General features: G+C 34.8%; 1 protein-coding gene across 1 annotated transcript; it reads left to right on the top strand.

The window, feature by feature from the left end:
• Positions 1-1,418: 1,418 nt before the first annotated feature.
• LOC128212814 (cartilage matrix protein-like) lies at positions 1,419-20,078 on the top strand. The gene is made up of 12 exons (XM_052918147.1): positions 1,419-1,532; positions 5,828-5,846; positions 8,681-8,928; positions 9,216-9,443; positions 9,885-10,011; positions 11,118-11,276; positions 14,010-14,146; positions 17,142-17,279; positions 18,387-18,546; positions 18,859-18,993; positions 19,172-19,189; positions 19,378-20,078. The coding sequence occupies exons 1-12, from the start codon at positions 1,503-1,505 to the stop codon at positions 19,926-19,928; spliced, it is 1,950 nt and encodes a 649-aa protein (XP_052774107.1). The 5' UTR covers positions 1,419-1,502; the 3' UTR covers positions 19,929-20,078.
• The last annotated feature ends 836 nt before the right edge of the window (positions 20,079-20,914 follow it).

The following is a 20,914-nucleotide window of genomic DNA, read 5'->3' as shown; positions in this document are numbered from 1 at the left end:
CAAAATGGAAAATGCACAAAAAGGCATGTACATGTATACATATAGGTTTCAAGAACACCAAACTATGGGACTTATACAACTATGTCGTGACGTTATAGTAACTAGAAGACATATGTCTGCTTGTTGCAGCTTTACATTGAATAAAATGATTGACAATAAAAGCGATGACAGATAATCAAATGGCATCACAGATAAGTAATTAAATAAATTAAACACTAATTTCATGATTGGCCTGAGATTCTACTTTCTAAAATGTGGTGTTTTTAAAAGGTGTGTTTTAATGCCTTGTGCTTGCCCAAGCTACTTCTATGGCTATTTACCTTTAATGAGTACGCCTAAGCTTGTGGCTGGTATATATTTGCTTAGAAATTATACAATAATTCTTAAATGATTTATAACAAAGAAATAAACTAACATATGCCGCGTCATGCTCTCATGAGTGTAAAACTGTTTCTGACAGTATGTATATATTTTTAAGATCTTACAGGCTTTTTAAAGCAAGCTATGAAGCTGAAAAATATTGTTCTCTTTTACCAATCTCACATAAGTCTGCTTTGGCCAAATTCAGATGTGGAGTTGCACCTTTACGTATGGAAACTGGTAGATATGAGCAATTGCCAGAGCATGAAAGAATTTGTTAACTTTGTTTACATACAGTAGAAACTGAATTACATGTTATTCTCCAATGTCCTGTATATGATAGCATAGGAAAACCATTATGTGATCATGCTCAAAGTATATTTGTTTATTTTAATGATATGCCAGATATTGACAAATTTAAGTTTCTTTTTGCTCACCCAGAACACTTTTTAATAAGAATACTTGCAAAAACCTGCTGTCAGATACTTAAATGTAGAAATAATGTTTTATATAATAAAAGTAATAAGTAAGTGCTACACACAACTTTAATTTTAGCCTTTTATTTTGCTCTAAGTCAATGCCTTTAAAGCTTTAGCTAATGATTTTTATTACTAATGACATGCACTAATTCGTGAATGTATTATGATCTTATATACTGCTGTTTTTAAGAAATTAGCAACTGTTTTATAGTTCTAGTGTTTGTAACTATCTAGATGTGATTTTATGATTATATACCAGACTGGTTGCAAGTCTGTCTCTTATAATTCTTATATATATAAACATACATGTACTCAATATCTGACTCCAGGGTACGGATGACCTTTGATAAATACCACTAATGGTACTGATCAACCAGGCGACACATCTATTGAAGTGGAATGTCAGTTACAAACAAACAAGTAGTAATTTGATAACCTTATTATACACAATTACGCAATTACGGTTTATTTCACAACAATATTTAGTTTGCTTCTCTATGTCTCAAATGCCATGTTTGATAATGTCATGCCATTTATTAATGTGTAATTACTTAAACGAATTAGCAAATTCTTTTTTCAGTGAAAGTATAAATTGCAGTATTTTCAGTGCCTTCACATTGTTCAGTGTGGTGTCTTGCACGGAGCATTTCGTTACTCTTTAAAATGTATACACTTGCACCAATATTTTGTGTGGTGAGTATATTTTCCGTAATTGGATGGCACATATAACAAAACAATAATATTGTTTGTTAAAAAGGCAATCTGTATACCTAAATATTTCGACCGACAAACGTAGCTTTCCTTTTGCGTTTAATTGTGAAAGTTTATTTGCATATGTCCACTTATCTACTGTGTGATACGAAGAAAGAATGAAATAGTAATAGTGAAGTAAGGAAATTATGTCAAGGTGCCGATATTACGTCTTAATCATGCAATCATTACACCGAAATTTAACAGGTATGAACTGCATATGAACTATCATAGGGTTATATCACAACGAGCTGCTTGCGTTAAGTCCATGTCGCACCAGACCGAGTGTCGAGTTCAATGTAGCTATACGTGATACAACAACAACAACAACAACAACTTTTAATGCATTCAGGCAATATTGCCTATAGCATACAAACAGATTACGAGCAAACAGGTAAACTTTAGCGAGAAGCATAAAAATAAAATGTGAACATAAAGATAAATGATTGTTAGTCAGTAGTAGTGAATTATTTTGCAATTAAAGGTAAATCTAGAATGCTTAAATAAAACATTTTGTTATTAACAATTTGATAGAACAAAAATTTAAACAAGTAATTCACCAAAGTCCGAGTTTTTGTTTAACAGAAGTTAGATCGAGTAGTATTTATCCACTCGTGAATATCTTGAGCTAACTCGTGTTTTTGTATGTACTCAATGACTTGACACCCACGTGCTATTTGGTACTACAATAAACTTTCTATGAATGAAAAGTATTATACATTTGTGAGTGTCATTCCAACCGTGGATATATAGTGAATTAGTTTCAGCAATGTATGGTAAGTTGCAATATTTTGTATGATATAATTAATATGCAGACTGTCCAACTGGTGATATTAAATAATGATGTTATTTATTTTAAGTTCTTAGGTTATTTGCATGGTATATATATTTTGCCATATTGATGGGTGTTTTAATGGTCTCTTCGCATAATAATTTTGTAAACGTATGTATATTAGGCCAGTGGCAATAGTATGGTTTAAAGAATTGTTACGTACATCCCGAAATTTTGGACATACTAAAAGAAAATGGTATTCCGATTCTACTTGGTTTTGACTGCAGTTTGTACACATTCTCTGTGTTCTTGGTATATTGTTATATCTCCCTGTTTCTATTTGTAGTGTGTGAGAACTGGTTCTAAATTTGGTTAATGCTATTCGGTATTTTTTACATTTAATTCGGTCTAGATTATTTTCAAGTACAAAATCGTATTTAAATAGACAGTATGTTTCAAGTTTACGAGAGTTGCTTGAGTACCATGACTCTTTATAGATATCTGTTATTCTTTGAATAATTATTGTTGTGTTAATCTGAGTTCTTGCTTGGTTCACCCATATGTCATTCATTCCGCATTCTTGTAGAATACTTTTTATATGAAATGCCCAGTTGGCTTTATTTATTGATCCATCATCCACTGTATTTTTAAGCATACTATACGATTTGAATAATACAGAATTTGGGTTACTGTTTAGTAATTTCGACCAGTATTTAATCAGAATGATTTTTCTTTGTATTTCCATTGGAAGTATCCAACGTTCTCCATTTAGTGTGTCTATATGTGTTGATTTTCTTACACATAGAAGTTTTCTGCAGTATTTGTTATGGATTAGTTTGATGTCTTAACGTTCGTGATATCCAATTATCTCTGCGCCATAGTTTAGTATTGGTGCAACTGATGTGTTGAACAATTTTATTTTTTCTGAAATTGGTAAATCCGTTTGATTATAAATTATAAATAGATTGTGCAAAGAGTGCGATGAGCGCTGTGCTATTCTTTTCTGTGTTCTGTACCAATTACTATTTTTGCAAAAGTGAACCCCAAGATACTTAAAAGGCTGTACGACTTCTATGGGTTTGTTGTTTATGACAAAATCATCTGTTGTTTGTCGTCCTTTTTCGAAAATCATTACTTTAGTTTTGCTTGTATTCAGTTTTAATCCCCAAATATCACAGTAATTTTGAATTTGTGTAAGTATGTTCTGTAACGATTGATGAGAGTAGGCGAATACCACTGCATCATCGGCAAAAAGTAACATAAATAATTTTGTTTGGTCTAATGTTATGATGTTTTTATTTTCTACATTTATGCTATCTATTATATCATTGAGGAAAATTAAACACAAAATGCTACTTGCAGGATCCCCTTGTTTAACCCCTATATTTGAAGTTATATACGTTGTATGTTCGTTTTGGTTTATTTTGACGCACGATTTCATGGATTAATACATTGATTTTAGTGCCTCAATTAACTTTGAACTTACATTCTCTTTCAGAAGTTTTTGCCATAAGAAGATTTTATTAATTTTGTCAAACATTTTCTCCCAGTCCAAAAAGGCCACATATAATTTCTTCTCTTTTTTTTCAAGCGTTTGAGTAATTAATGCGTGTAGAATAAAGATACAGTCGATTGTTGACTTGCCTTTTTGAAATCCAAATTGATTGTCGTTAAACTTGGGGTTTCCTTTGCCCATTTGGATAATCTATTAGATAATAGAGTTGAGCATATTTTTGCAATTATGTTTATAAGCGTGATGCCTCGATAATTTTTGGTTTCGTCTGGATTCCCCCCTTTAAAAATTGGAAAAATAATGCCTACCCCCCACCCCAAGATTTTAGGATATTCTCCTTCGCACAATAGTTTATTATATAAATTTAACAGAAATAGTGATAGTATTTCAAACGTATCTTTAAACATTTCTGCAGTAATTTGATCAGGCCCTGGGCTTTTTGAATTATTTTGTGATACAGCCACACAGATCAACCGAAGATAGTTAAGCGTCCGCCAACGGAGTGGAGGTCGTGGGTTCGATCCCTGGCCGCGTCATACCAAAAGACGTTAAAAGTTGGTACAAGTAGCTCCCTTGCCTGGCGCTTGGCATTTAAAGGGAAGTGCTTGGAAAAGTGTTGTACACAGTACTGGTTTAACCCAGAAAAGTTATACCCCGTGTATCGGTGCTTTACACCGAACACGTAAAAGAACAAAGGGGTCTCTTCGAAAAAGAGCTAGGGTATCGCACCCGGACCAAAGTGATTTGGTGGAAATGAGCTCAATTTTGACCGTAACAAAATATAGTGACATTTAACCTAAAATAACCTAAAATATTTTTTTTTCTTCAGATTCACCAAAGAGGTCACTCCTACCGACTATCTAACATAAATAACTATGAATTACTGCACTTTAACAAAGTCAGAAAATCTCGAGTTGTCTAAATAGAGTAAAGTGAAAAATAAATAAAAAATACACTGTTTTTTTTAAGTTGTGAATCGCAAGTTTGTGTTGAGATTTTTTTGAGATATTTTCAGAAACTTCTCCAACTAGATGCATGTTGGCTAAATGTTTTTGTTGCAACTTTTCGTTTGGGTGCTTTTGTAGGCATGTTTTTTTAGCTGTCTCATTTCGATGAAATTGGAGTTGTTTCACTTTACTCTATTTAGACAATCCGAGATGATCTGACTTTGTAAAAGTGCAGTAATTCATAGTTATTCATGCTAGATAGTTGGTAGTAGTGACCGCTTTGATGAATCTGAAGATTTTTTTTATATATTTTAGGTAATCTTAGGTTAAATGTCACTATATTTTGTAAAGGTCAAAATTCAGCTCATTCCCACCAAAGCACTGTGGCCCGGACTTCCTTGTATCCCACCACTGTCTCTTCAGCGTGCTGTCCCTTCAGCAAAAACAAAGGCCCCCGTTGCGAATAAGTGCTTGCACTTTCACGGGTTGTCCTTGACTGCAAGGTCTAAAGAAATACATACATACATACATACATACATACATACATACATACATACATACATACATACATACATACATACATACATACATACATACATACATACATACATACATAGTATTTATTTTATTTACACAACTGTTATTTCAATGCAGTGAAAATAGCAAATTTATTGGAAGCATATGCATTGAACATATAAAATTCGCCTTTGGTTCCGGGTTGTAAGAAAACAGTGCGAAAATTATCTCAATGACATCACAAGTATGACGTCAAGATGACGATGTTTTGAACATGAATTTATTTTGTAAATTCAAAATATAAAAGCGACAAAAAATAGATGAATTTCGGTTTAAATTAATTTCATCTGTGCTCACGCCTCTCGTAAGATTTTTTTTATTTTTTTTTTATTTTTTATGATCAATTAATTAAATTTCGATCTTACACCGAAGTAAAAAATATCAATCTCCTATCTACCTGTGATTTAATTCATATCACTTTCACTTTCAGATATTGTCCAGTTACGGCGGTGAGTTTATACTTTCTTTAAGCGTGAAATGAATAGGTTAGTGTTTGTTTATATGCATTTACCAATTAAAATGTGAAAACAGGCGAACACTTTAATTTGATAAATGCATATTAACAAGCATTAACCGGCTAGGTGCCCTGCGTCTTTTTAATCAAACGATGCATTTGTTTGTATATGTACCTATTCTCTTTTTGTCATGTACTTATGACATGAGTGATGTTAAAATAAACTTGGAAACTTGGTTAAAATCAATAACGACTGGGTACTGAGGCAATTATCAAAACAGACTCAAGTCCAAATCTAGACCTAGACTCGCAAGAGCTCTTTTATTAAATGACAATGAACTTTCTTTATTAAAGCTGCACTCTCTCAGATTGTCCGTTTTGAAAATGTTTGGTCTTGGAACATGCCAACATTTGCGTAAATGTCTGAAAACCCGTGGTATAAGACTGCTGATAAAAGATCAGATCGCAGTTTTTGAAATTTACGCTCGAAAATTGACATTATATGGCTTAAAGCTTTACTTACGCTTTAAGAACTGAAAATTTCGGCAGTTCTCCAAACAATTGAGATCTGCTCAATTGTGTGTATCCTTTATGACTGATTTAAAACACTGATGCAAAATTCAGCTCATTCTGAGACAAAACTGAAAAAGTTATCAAATAGGTTAATCTGTGAGAGTGCAGCTTAAATCGTTTTACAAAAATGAATGTGAACAATTGTACAAGTTCAAATACTTATAAACTGAGCAAGTTTCATTACCACAACTTGAGTAGAAAGAAACTTACAATGAAATGAAGATTTGCTGTTTTGACATTTGAGTCTGAACTCAAACTTAAAACTGTTTGTAATCATTGCCCCTGATTTACCAAAATAAGTTTTGATTTATTTTGAAAAATACCTGTATCCCTATGGAGAATATTTACTGTCAAACACTTCATACCTGTCATTAGGCGCAACAATATTAATGGGCGGGGCATATTTACTACGGAACTACTTTTTTAATGATATCGTAGTAAAATTGTTGGCAACCAGCAAATCTAAAATCTGCAGTAAAGCAGTTCAAACAAAATAAGCAACGATAATTTGATTGATTCTAATGTAGATTTTGATTTCATGATGGATGGAACAGTTGAAGAAATATTAAATGATAATGATGAAGACTTAATTTAAAATTTGGAATTGACAATTGGTAAAAATAAAGCATCTGACTTCACATGAAATCGCGGAAATGAAACAATAGCATATTGTAGTGCACCCGGCAACGTCCAAAAGAAAGAGCTCAGTTCAACACTTTGTCTTCTCGCGTCCTCTGGCTTTCCTTCCGCAAAAGTTCCCATTGCTAAACACGTTACCCCACCCACCGCTACTGTTGTTTCATCCGATGTTAACCAAAGAAATGACAATGCACTTGCTGATTTGTCCAACACCGAAATCCAACATGGTTCATACACCAACTGATTCTTTAAAATAACGCTTAACAAGTAAATTGACTGGAATTTCTCTCCAATTTGAAAACTCATCACTAACAAACGCTAAAATCGCGTATTATCGCGAGATATAATGAGAACTTTGTAGGTGGCGATATTTTTGTTGTTTTCTTATTATTGTAAATTTTTCAACTCCAGTTGTATTTTTCTAGCTGTAATACAGTTATAATACGTTATTAAAATATACTTTTCCTTGAAAATATAGAAATTTAACCCATGAATAAAGAATTATTTTTTCTACGCATTCATTGTTTTATAGATTTAGGTTACTGTAGCTGTTCGAATTTACCCAACGTTGAAAACAACGAGAGAAAGAAAAAAGAGAAAATGCTCTTGAATAATCTATTTATATTAGCAGAAATGTACATTTAAATAAATGTTAATATAAGTATTAAAATTCGACAAATTATGAACAGCCCCATTGCATACCATACCCCAATAAAATGCAAAAAGTCGAATTATAATCCATAAGTGTGTTCACTTGGCAGTGTTGCTCGTCTTTAACTCGTATATATAGCACTTCTCCGATTGATTTATTAAATTCTACAACACAAAAAGGCAGAGTTTATCAGTGCAGACCTAATACAAATGACATTATTAAAGGTATCGAATGAGTAACACGATTCCTAACTTTGCAGAAAGATGTTAAAACATTGTACTTCAGTCTCCAGGATTATCATTTAAACCGTCTACAATATCGAACGTTTGTTTTAGTAACACATACATTTATACTGTTAAAATCTAACTCATCCTCAATTACCTAGATTAACAAAATACGATGAAAAAGTTTTCGATCGGCGAAACGTTCCTTTCATGTTCGTTTCAATGTTCTTTTGGTGTTCGCACATATTTGTGAGCCAATGACAATCGAGGATTTACCCCATTTACTGTAGCTTCATATCATGTAGAGCAGTTTACGGTGAATATAAATATTTACTTTTGAGTATTTTGTCGGTCTTCATAATTTTGTAGTGTTTTTTTCATAGACCGCTCTGCCCTATGCGCATGCGCAAAGTAACCATGAGTGACAGTTAAACTAAAAGAATAATAATCGTTCAAATAAGTGCGAACACAAATTTATTTCATTTTGGGGATATACAGAAAATGGTGCGAGCTTTCTCGGCCTGCGGCATCGCTGCACAGGCTTCTTATTCCATAGATCGCAATAATAATAATAATAATAATAATAATAATAATAATAATAATAATAATAATAATAATAATAATAATAATAATAATAAGAATAAAACACATTCAAACGCATGTAAAATATACAAACATATTTGCATGAACTATGTTTATCTACTTCCGTTTTTACTTATCATTGACGTTTCCTGTTATTAGCGCTCAGTGCCGGACTTGGAAAAACGGGGCAATGCGCAATGCCTGCAGATGTCGCCTTCGTCATCGACAGCTCAAGCAGCATATGGGAAACATACTTTAAAATCCAGCTCGAGTTTATCAAGCGTCTCGTGGAGAAATTTGACGTCAGTAAAAACAACACTCACGTTGCTGCTTTGACATTTTCTACGAAAGCCGTCCAACAATTTCATTTCAACGCTGTTCAAGATAAGGATAGGATCCTTTCTCAGGTACGGTCGACTTCACGTTCACATAGTAAATAGTGGGTAGATATATGAAGAAAGGATCTGTTATTCATCAGTACAAAAAGTTATGACATTAACGTAGGGTTTTTATCAAATTCTGCAATCTTAACGCGATGTTAGTTGAAAAGGGTCTAGTATCGAAACATGTGTGCGTCCGCCGTCAAGAACAGCTTTTTACACCAATTTAGATATTCATGAAATCATTTACAGAGGCATTTTATGGATTCGTTATAGACATGTAGCAAACTATTTAGTTAAAGTCTTTATTTCAGCTCACGGCTATTCGGCAGGACAATGGAAGGACTACTCAAACCCACACGGCTCTTGAGGTGACCATGACTGACCTATTCGCTCAGGAAACCGGTGCCCGCGACAACGTCCCGCATATTGCTATCGTTCTCACGGACGGTAAAGCCACGGAAGGCGCCGCAACATTACAAGCAGCCGACGATGTAAAACAATCAGGGATAAAAATTATGACAGTAGGAATTGGAGATAAAGTAAGTCTGACACATTATGCTGTATAATTACTATATAAATTCAAAGAAGTATTTCTGTATTGGACGCTTACACACAGTTATCATAAACCCCAATTTTAACAGGTTAAATGACGACTTTTGAACACTATTTGAATACTCGTATTTGCTCCAATTATAAAATATTTGTTAGTCTTTACCTCTCTTGGGTATTTTTTTTTCAATTAAATAGGTGAGGTGTCATTTCCAATATATATTTCTCTTCAAAATTTGTCAATTTCCCGACACATTTTGACATGTGAAAACGTTTCTTCACTAGTTATTATTCTTATAAAAATGTTTTATGAGTAGAAATCCTGGCTTTATGAAAGCAATAAAATTAAAAAAAAAATACCTCCCAGGGTTAAAACGGTCATGATGAATGGGGTTGTATGCGAGAAACTATACGGCACTTACTCCCGGTAGGTTGATGACGAGGAGCTTAAGGCGGTGGCATCTCCCCCGGCCTCGGACAATTATTTCAAGATCAAGAAATTTGACGACTTGAAAGGAATCGAATGGCAAGAACTAATCGCCTTACAGGCATGCGAGGGTAATCCAGGGGTTAAAAGTCTTTTGTTGATAACCAGTTGTTGCTTATTGTCATTCTTTTCTCACGCAAAGTACAAGTTCCCCTGGTGGTCTCAAACCCAAAATAACTTGACTAACATCTTAAATGCTGACCAGGGTACACACACGCACGCACGCACGAGACGCATGCATGCACACGCACGCACGCACACACGCACGCACACGAACGCACGCACACATGCAAACGCACATTTTCTTTAATGTCCATATTTCCTCAATGTATTTAATGTTTGTACGAATATGACAGCCAGTTATTTTTGATTCACGGTGGAATCCGATACACGTTTTTTTTTAAAAATAAAGAAGCCTTTCGACTTCAAATAAGGTTAGTTAGTTTTAACATTATATATTCTACAACGATTGTTAAGAAAGCTATGATAGCTTTTATTACGTCATTCTCGTTGGTACGATATTGCGCGAGAGTGCTGTGGGGAAAACCGGAGTACCCGGAGAAAACCCACTTGTCCGGCTTGGTGACCACTAACCAAACTCACATGCGCCCCGGCCGGGAATCGAACCCAGTCACCTTGGTGAAAAGCGAGTGCGCTAAGCACTGCGCTTACCGGACAACAGATAAGGTTAGTTGTTATGCCCAGGTCTCCGCCAATGGGATCGCGGAACGGATTCCGATTATCTACTCACTTTGAAAGCCTCTGCCGAAAACAGCTGAATATATTTCATTTAGATTTAATTGGTGGTGATTTAAGTGGGTCATATAGCGGCTAACGCATGCTTGCTTGTATAAAGTCATTTGCGCCAAACACTGAAGAAAAAGAAAATTAACACTAGACAGAAAATGATATAATACACTTGCTTTTGTTGCATGAAAAAAAGTAGATATGGTCATTTATTTTACATATAAGTAATCTGCTAAAACTGCCAAGTCATATCAACATTACACGGTATGTATATATACCAGTCAATTGGTGGAACAGCTAACTTAAAGTCGTGATAAAACTTGCTTAAGATACAAAATTATACGAAGGTGAAATAGGAACCATATTAAGTAAACTCTACATTAAGGTTAATGGCTAAATCTACTGATACATAGCTGAGTCTAAATTTTAGTGATAGAAAAAACAACAACAGCTGCCCCACAAACGACAACAACGACTGCTACTTCTACAACCATAAAAGTTACAACAACAACGACAACACCACCACCACCAACAACAACGACGACAACGAAACCTACACCAACCACAACAATGCGGTCTACAACTTCTGGTGAGTACTCTTTCCATAGTACGAATTCTGACAACTGTCACAGCCTCCCTCCATATGTTTTGTAAAAAGGGCAATTATCCATCTGGTATGACACAGAATGGGACGTATGAGCGTACATATCAAGTAAATAGAAGAACAACAGACTAAGAGACCAGCGATAATAAAAAAATGTGGGAGCCAACGATTTGATCGTGTTGTATTCCACTGTAATACTCTACTGTAATATTATACTGAAACTGTAATATTGTACTGTAATATTCTACTGTAATATTCATATAATCTTTCATGCATAAAAGATGCAAAAAGATGAAGAGACAAATGCGAGTAAGTGTTGTTTTATCAATTGAAATTTGAAACTATACCAGTTATATCTTTAAATTTGAATAGTAACTGAATCCTTGTAGCACTTTTTAAACCAGATGTTAGTAGTTTTTCGGCTACTGAGTAGTCCCTTTGTTTAATATCAGAGTATAGTAGTCTTGGTATGATCAATGAATTTCGGTGCACAAAAACGCTGCAAATATTTATGGAATTCAACAAATAACATTACTAGCACGACGGTTTTAGGTACATGTTTAATTAACCCTGCCATGTAAGCATGAGCACGGATAATTATGAGCAATCCACGACAAAAACGTTGTCGGCAGAAATGACATTTAAACTTGGCGTTGGCATTTCTCATTTAGAACAATTGAGTATATTATTAACTTGCTTAAATAGAATATACTCAGTTTAATAGGCAATAGGAATGGTAATGTAGTGTTGTGATACTAAACATATTTTGCTGCCAAAAATCCCTTGCCAGTATCGTTCAGAGTTTGTGGAACGTTGATTTACGTAGCTATATACATACTATTTTGTTCACCACGCTTATGCAATGCTGCCATCTGTATTCATAAAGCCCTGCAAGACCAGGTTACTGGTAAGCATATCTATAACAACATGCCACCTTACCTGTTACCGTATCTATTGCAGCATACCACGTTACGTGTTAGCCTTTCTATAACAGCTTTTTACGTTATCTGTCAGCCTTTCTATTACAGCATTCCATGTTACCTGTAAACCTTTCTATAACAGCATACCACGTTACGTGTTAGCCTTTCTATAACGGCGTTCCAAGTTATCTGTAACATATCTATTACAGCTTTCCACGTTATCTGCCAGCCTTTCTATTGCAGCATTCCACGTTACCTGCTAACGTTTCTATTACAGCTTACCACGTTACCTGGTAGCATTTCTATTACAGATTTCCACGCTACCTGTCAGCCATTATATTAGAGCATTCCACGTTACCTGTTAGCCTTTCAATAACGGATTTCCACGTTATCTGTTAGCTTTTCTATTAAATATTTCCACGTTACCTGTTAACGTTTCTATTACAGCTTTCCACGTTACCTGTTAGCCTTTCTATTACAGCTATCCACGTATTCTGTTAACCTTTCTATTACAGCTTTTAACGTTATCTGTTAACGTTTCTATTAGAGATTTCCACGTTACCTGTTAGCCTTTCTATTTCAGATTTCCACGTTTCCTGTCAGCTTTTATATTAGAGCATTCCACGTTACCTGTAAGCCTTTCTATTACGGATTTCCACATTACCTGTTAGCCTTTCTAATACAGATTTCCACGTTACGTGTTAGCCTTTCTTTTACGGCCGTTTTACGTTATCTGTTAGCCTTTCTATAACAGCGTTTTACGTTACCTGTCAGCCTTTCAATTACAGCGTTCCACGTACCTGTTAGCCTTTCAATTGCAGCGTTCCACATTACCTGTCAGAATTTCTATAACAGTACTCCATGTTACATGTCAGCCTTTCTATTACAGCGTTCCACGTACCTGTTAGCCTTTCTTTTTCAGTGTTCCACGTTACCTGTAAGCTTTTCTTTAACAGCAATTCAAGTTCTCTTTTGGCCTTTCCTTAACAGCGTTCCACGTTACCTGCCAGGCTTTCTATTACGGCGTTATACGTTTCCTGTCAGCCTTTGTATTACAGCATTCCACGTTACCTGCCAGCCTTTATATTACAGCATTCGATGTTACATTACGCCATTCAATTACAGCATTCTACGTTACCTGTGAACCTGTCTATTACAGCATTCCATTTTATATGTAAGCCTTTCTATAACAGCATTCAAAGTTACCTGTTGGCCTTTCTATTACAGCATTCCAGATGACCGGGAATTCTTTCTATTACAGCATTACACGTGAGCCTTCATATAACAACATTCTACGTTACCTGTTAGCTATTTTATTACAGCATTCCACGTTACCTGTCAGCTTTTCTATTACAGCATTCCACGTTACCTGTCAGCTTTTATATTACAGCATTCCACGTTTGCTTTCGGTCCTTCTATTACAGCATTCCACGTTATTTGTCAGCCTTTCTATTGCAGCATTCCACGTTACCTGTTAGCCTTTCTATTACAGCATTCCACGTAACCTGTCTGCCTTTCTATTACAGCATTCCACGTTACCTGTTAACGTTCCTATTACAGCATTTCACGTAACCTGTCTGCCTTTCTATTACAGCATTCCATGTTACCTGTTAGCTTTTCTATTACAGCATGCCACATTACCTGTCAGCCTTTATATTACAGCTTTCCACGTTACCTGTGAGCCTTTATATTACAGCATTTAACGTTACTTATCAACCTTTATAATAGAGCATTCCATGTTACCGGTAAGCCTTTCTATTACAGCATTCCACGTGACCGGTTAGCCTTTTTATTACAGCATGCCAGGGTAAACACGCCGATATCGTCTTTGTCATCGACAGTTCTGCTAGCATCCAGCCAGAAGATTTTAAAACTCAATTGTCCTTCATTAGTGATGTCATCAGTGATTTTGACGTCGAAGGCGGCAAAACACAGGTACTACCCCAGTGATCGTAGTGTTTGTAATTTAACCCCAAACAAAATGGTTACTTTTTTACCTTTGCTTTATGCTTCATCTAGCCAGATGTACAATTCTAAATTGAATTGTAGCATATTCGGCACGGTATCTACGCGACAATAATAAAATTATGTTTAACAAATTTATACATTTCAATTGTTCTCAAACGTGATCTGGGGTTATGAGAACCAACTAGACAGTGTGTGGAAAACCAAAATAAGTACATTATGAACAGAACAGAAGAACAGAACAGAATTTATTACACGTAAACTATTCAGTTTTTTTGTGTTTCATATACATATTAAATATATTACAATTACAATTAAACAATGTAGTGTGAAATATTAAATACATAGTATAATGAACTTTTTTTAAGGATGAACTGGAATTGAAAATCACAAATCTATCAAACCTAAAAGTATACAGAACAGAACATATATTATAACACGTAAATTTACAGTTTTTGTGTTATGTTTTCATATAAACATATCAATATTACAACTAAACTAAGCTGATAGCGACTAGTATTATTGACATACAAAGGATGAACTGAAAAAAGTGCTATTGCAATCATCAAAGTTAGTACAAGGTTTTTAATTGACATTCGTATATGTATACATGGTGGAACAATCATTTTCAATATATAATTGAATACATGACGTCATAACTTAAGGGCAAAACGTGATTTAAATATTCTAAATGATAATGTAAAAAACTACTTATTACGATGAACAATTAATGATCTGGTTTATTTATTCATTAATAAAGTATTACGAATCTTAAATGCTTCCGATATATATATTTACCTAACATAAAAGCTTCAGTATTATTTTGTGTATTAAACAGCTGAACAAGTTGAAACATACTAGGTCTAACTCTGTAATAACGATTAATATAATTTTGTCTTAACAGAACATATAATGGACACTTAAACATAAAGTGATACTCATCTTCTTATTCATTAGAATCACATAATTGACAATGACGCAAGTTTCTTTCCAGTCTATCATATCTACCAGTATGTATTCTTAGATTAGGGGAACAAATACGTAATTTTGTAATAGCAAAAAAATGTATATAAAATGGTTTTCGTCTATCTGTGAATCATCACACCATATATAATAAAATCCATATCGTGTAAGACGGTTCTTCACACTACTAAACCAGTTTGATTTATCGTTATCAATATCTAACATAGCATCTTCAATGACCGATTGAATAACTGTATTATCACTTTTCTTAATTTTAAACCAGTATTTAAAAATCCGTATATATATAATAATAATATGTAACGAATATCTACCCACATCACCATATATAGCAGCGTTGGATGTTTTTTGTCTAACCCCAAGAATAGTTTTGCACAACTTCAAATGTATCCTCTACAACTGTGCAGATTTTGTAAATCCCCATATTTCACAATCATATGTGATAATAGATGAAACAAAGGCATCAAATAACTGCAGTGCTAGCCTTGGTTTACATTCATACCTTTTTAAATTAGACAACAACGTGATCATTGTTTTTAAACCTTTACCGTACAGTGTTTGGGTATTAAGATTAAAATTACCAGTGTAATTCAATGTAACGCCTAAATAGTTAAAATTTCCACGTTTTCATTTCCATATATCCAAGTCTCATTTCGTTTTGTACCACCCATTTTGCGAAATACCACAATTTTTGTCTTAGCAATGTTTACCTCTAAACCCCAAGTATTACAGTAATTATGTAATCTATCTAGTGACATTTGTAAATCTTCTGGGGTTTCACCAAGTACAACCATATCATCGGCAAATAGTAATAAAATTAAACATATATCCTGCAAAGCTAACCAACAATCATTTCTGTTTTGAAAATATAATTCGAAGTCTTCAACGAATAGTGAAAACATTATTGGGGACATTATCTCCCCTTGCCTCAAGCCTACTGCGATATCAAAGTAATCTGAATAACTATTACAGTGTTTTACAAAGGACTTAACTGACTGGTATATACTGCGTATAATACGTAACATTTTACCATCTAAGTTTGATTTATACAACTTCAACCATAACGCATTCAAATATATGGAATCAAAACAACGTTTCATATCAATAAAACAGCAATATAATCGTTTGTTCAAGTTTAAATATTTTTGAACAATAAAAATAACATTATTTTCGTCACACCATTTTGATATTCGCTGATTAAGTACACACGTGAACAGTTTCGAAAAATTGCTTAACAGAGTTATTCCTCTATAATTTTTAACATCAGTCTTATCGCCTTTTTTGTGTAATGGTATGATACTTCCTTTAGTACAAGCTATTGGAAAATTTCCGCAGTTTAAAATGCTGTTGAAAATCTCTGTAATATATCCACCTAAGATATCACATGCTTCAATAAAAAAACTCATTTAGCAATTTATCTTCTCCCGGAAGCTTCTTAGGTGAAATTCAGCTGAAAATTGGTGAAATGTTCTACTTTCGTTTGTAAACATGCATGCGTTTGATGGGAGAATCTGTCTTATAACTCCCGAAACAATATGTTTGCAAAATAACCGAAATACGTGTGAAAATTAAACATATTTATATGGCACTGCATTCCCCGATTTCTCATATAAGCCCTCATAACTGTGATATTAGATAAAATAACGAGTCATACTTACGTTTTATGATGATGACCGTTCTTTTACTCTAGCTCGGAAGTGTCGTTGGCTCTTTTTATATACTTTTTTTTCACAAACGATATTGTTTGTATGTTTATTTACGCCGCAACTCGGACTATCCATGGGCGACGGCCCCATGGTATCAGTGTTGCTGAGCACAATGCAAACCTGGACTATAACATCGGTAATAGGTACCATCGTTAAACGGTCAGACGGTCAGTATTTTATTGATGCGGCTTGGTTCGAACCTGCGATCCTTGGTTTGACAGTCAAGTGTCTTACCACTAAACCACTACGGATCCGCTACTTCATCCATATGTTTCCAGGTTGGGCTTATATCGTTCAGCAGTGAGGCCAAGGTGGAGTTTTTTCTAAACGAGTACAGAAGCCGAGGGAAGCTGACGGCCGCTGTCACCAATGTCAAGTTACGAGGAGGCAACACAAACACCCATCTTGCTCTCAAGGTATAGCAACTGCGCGTGTACTTTTAATGTCAAAACTTAAAGCCTTACAACATGAAGTTTGCCAACTGTGCAAACTACCACTTTAACATTATGTCGTTTATTATTATGCAAAGATTTTGAGCCTTACAACATTAGGTCAGTAAGCTGTATAAACTACCACTTTAACAGTATGTCGTTTATTATGATGCAAAGACTTTGAGCCTTACAACATTAGGTCAGTAAGCTGTACAAACTAATTGTTATTAGTAAGTGTTTGGTTAACTGTTCGTTTCTACAATTTAGCTACCTGATGTTTCAGAAGAAATCAGTCAAAGCATAGATGTTGTTATATTTATTTTTGAAAGTTTAAACGATAAAGGTCTATTCATATTTTAATTTACTATGCCACCAGAATTATCCATCGGCGTCGGCCCTGGCGAAATAATTAGTCGCATTAAAATATGGAGCATAGTGCACAGACATGTAACCCTGGTTAGAGAAACTCTGTAATTTAACGTTCACCAGTGTATGCACTGACACAAGGGACCAGCAATTCACACCCATGCTAGTAGACGGCTAGTATTATAGTTATGAATTTTGGTGTCGAACCTTGGGGTGACAGTCAAGTGTTTACCAATTGAACACGTATCCCCAATGAGGAGCAATTGCAATTTTATATGGTTACAATAAACATATAAGGACCCTGTGCTCTTCTTCTAGACTTCTTTATTAACAGTATGAACAAAGTGGTACCGGTAGATCCAGTGATGTTAAATAGCAAGTATATAGTCTTTAAACAATGCTTAAAACTCAACAAATGCTTGTTATTCTGTTCCGCAAAAGTGCAAGAAAGTCCTTTAGTATTAGATCGAATTTGAACAGGCGCTTTAAGCTAATATGAATCGGTATCGATAACTTTACACACAAGTGCTGCTGTCCTTTTTAGAGGCCATGAGAAAGTTCCCCTGGTTTGGATCGAAAGCACAAACCATGAGGTGAGAGTAGGACATCTATACCACTAGAACACTCTTAAGTTTCCATTTTGAAGAGTGTTTTTAGACATTTTATTTTACTTTACCTAAAAGATATGGTTCCAAAATGCATACGCGTGTTTTCTGATTTATTTAGACATTGCTGAATGACGTCATGTCGGTGAAAAATGGAGCCCGCCCACAGACTGCCGCACGGATCGCTGTTCTGATTACAGATGGTCTATCCACACGACCCGACCTGACACTTTCAGCTGCAAAAGATGTCCATACAGACGGCATCTATATGTTTGCAATCGGTGCGTTATTATCATTTAGTCACTTGATTCGTAATTTTAAAGACAGTTTGCCATATTTACACGCCAGATATGATGTTTAACTGTTATACTTATAAAACAGAACTACTCTATCAATATTCACATAATCCATCAAGATCCGTACAAGAGAACATAAACAAAACATGCAAACAATGGCATTTTAGATGTTTGATGTAAATATGATGATCGATATAAGGCCTGTTTATGTTGGCCATATCATAAAGATTCATTACATTAAGACTAAGGTCTGATGTAAAAATTAAGAATAGATATCACACTGAACTTTTTTCTCAGGGGTTGGAAACAATACGGACCGTGCCGAATTGGAATACATTGCGTCAAAACCAGTCAACGAGTATGCGTTTGAGGTGAATGCGTATGATGTTCTTCCCAGGATCAAGCAGCTCCTTGCTTACAAAGCATGCAAAGGCAAGTTTCATGTATATACATGTATAACATGTAACAATATGTTTATGGTACATGGCTTAAATGACACAACTTATTGTTTTCATGTGTGACAAAATTTCTTGGTCTACTTTTAGTTCATTCAACTTATCATATACACCAAGTGTAACGTATAATTGTGAACATTGCTGTTTTGTTTCAGTTCCTGGAGACCAACCGAGTAAGTCTTGCCTTACGTGTCTTTAATTATAAAACTTCAAAATAAAACAGCGAACGAAATAAGTTGAATGGCATAACATGCCTCCCAAATGTGTTGTATTTAAAACCATGACATTAATCCGATTGAAACACATCGCACTGATTTATATCAAAACAGATCTCTTCAAATGCATGGTATATCCTTTACAGAATGCACAAGCGACTTCGAGGCAGAGATCATGTTTGGGATCTATGATATCGGCGGTGAATCCAGGCTGCAAGTTACCGAGTTCATAAAAATGATTGGAGACTCCGTCGGGGTTTCCACAAATGTTAAAATCGGCCTTGTAGAGAGCTGCAACATAGCTGACATAGCTTTACAGAGGTTTACAAAAGATAATCAATTTGCACCTGCCGTGGAAGATGCGATGCAGACCAGCGCATATTCTCTTGTCAATCGCGTCCGTTTGGGTTTTGGAAGAAGCGCAACGAAAGCCAAACGTTTTGCGATTTTACTTATTGCCGGCCCGATCAACGACTTTGATGAGACAAAGGCTGATGTACTAAGATTGAAATACAGCACTCGGAGCATTGTAGTCGGAGTTGGGTCGTCTGTGGACAGGAGTCAGTTGAAAGACTTGGCGAGTTATAAAGACAAACACACACCGGACCTGTCACACGTGTTTCCGGTAGAAAAGGCGGACAAACTTGTCAATATTGTGATGAAGGTTCTAAATCTCATGTGCAACGACAGTCAATAAATAACCTTGTGTATGGACATCCAAGCGTTTAACTATTTAACGATAAATACAATTAAATGAATGTCTTTCACGTTGTGATTGGCAGAATGATTGTCATGTTGTATGAAACAGTTATTGTAATAAATCCTGGTATTTGTCCTGTTGATGATACATGACCTAGTTGTTACATGCTTCCATTGTCCGTCATATCAAATAAATAAAAGTCAAGCATTATAAAAGCTTGTTACACAATAACGTTAATCAGCAGTTGCTGAAGCAAAGCATAGTCCATTTTATTTCATGTTTTTCGGTTGTGTATTTAATAATATGAACTAAGGCGCTGCCTCGGGTTTGAAGTTTTATTGCCGGAATCGTAGTTCTTTTTATGAAACACATGTTATACAATACATCGCGGCCGGCATTTTTGGCCTCTCGGACCATCAAGAACAACTAGCTGTTTTATATACATTAAAGTTTGCAAACTTTTCAGTTCATGTTCTTTAAAGTTAAGCACAGAGCCTTAATTTATGAATATTCATATGGCAAGGACGAAGAGGCTTTTTTGAATGTGTTTTTCAGCTGTATAGTTATTTTGATATCGGGTCTACAGTCCAGTACAGTCCATACTTTGCATGGTCTCTCAGTATTTTGATAAGTAATTAAGACCATAGTGAAAGAAATCGGCTATGTAGTGTGAAAGAAATCGTTCCTATTACCAGATGTAAATCCTTATAAGTTTTGGTCTTTCACACCTTCCATAAAGCAAGCAGTAAGTATTTCACAGTTTATTTATGAGTCCTTAATTTACATAGATACACTATATACATGAACTAAAGCTATAAAATATGAGTTAAATATGCACATGGCCATTGTAAATGAGTAATGTGAAATTCATACAGTTATGTTGCAGTAGACTAATTATTAATTATTATAAACAAGAACTAGGTAGCAGATAATTATAATGAGGTTAAAACATGAGCATTCAGCTGGTACTGAAGACATATTTA

This window comes from Mya arenaria, chromosome 13 (assembly GCF_026914265.1).
Source record: "Mya arenaria isolate MELC-2E11 chromosome 13, ASM2691426v1".
Lineage (NCBI taxonomy): Eukaryota > Metazoa > Mollusca > Bivalvia > Myida > Myidae > Mya > Mya arenaria.
Note: the sequence above shows the minus strand (reverse complement) of the source record. Positions and strands in the feature narration are given on the sequence as shown.

Bases quoted from the DNA above. Each gene is read 5' to 3' on its own strand.
- LOC128212814 (XM_052918147.1), top strand. From the start codon at position 1,503: ATGTATACACTTGCACCAATATTTTGTGTG. The intron at 11,277-14,009 runs GTGAGTACTCTT...TTTTTATTACAG, and splicing joins AATGCGGTCTACAACTTCTG to CATGCCAGGGTAAACACGCC. The intron at 14,147-17,141 runs GTACTACCCCAG...ATATGTTTCCAG, and splicing joins TCGAAGGCGGCAAAACACAG to GTTGGGCTTATATCGTTCAG.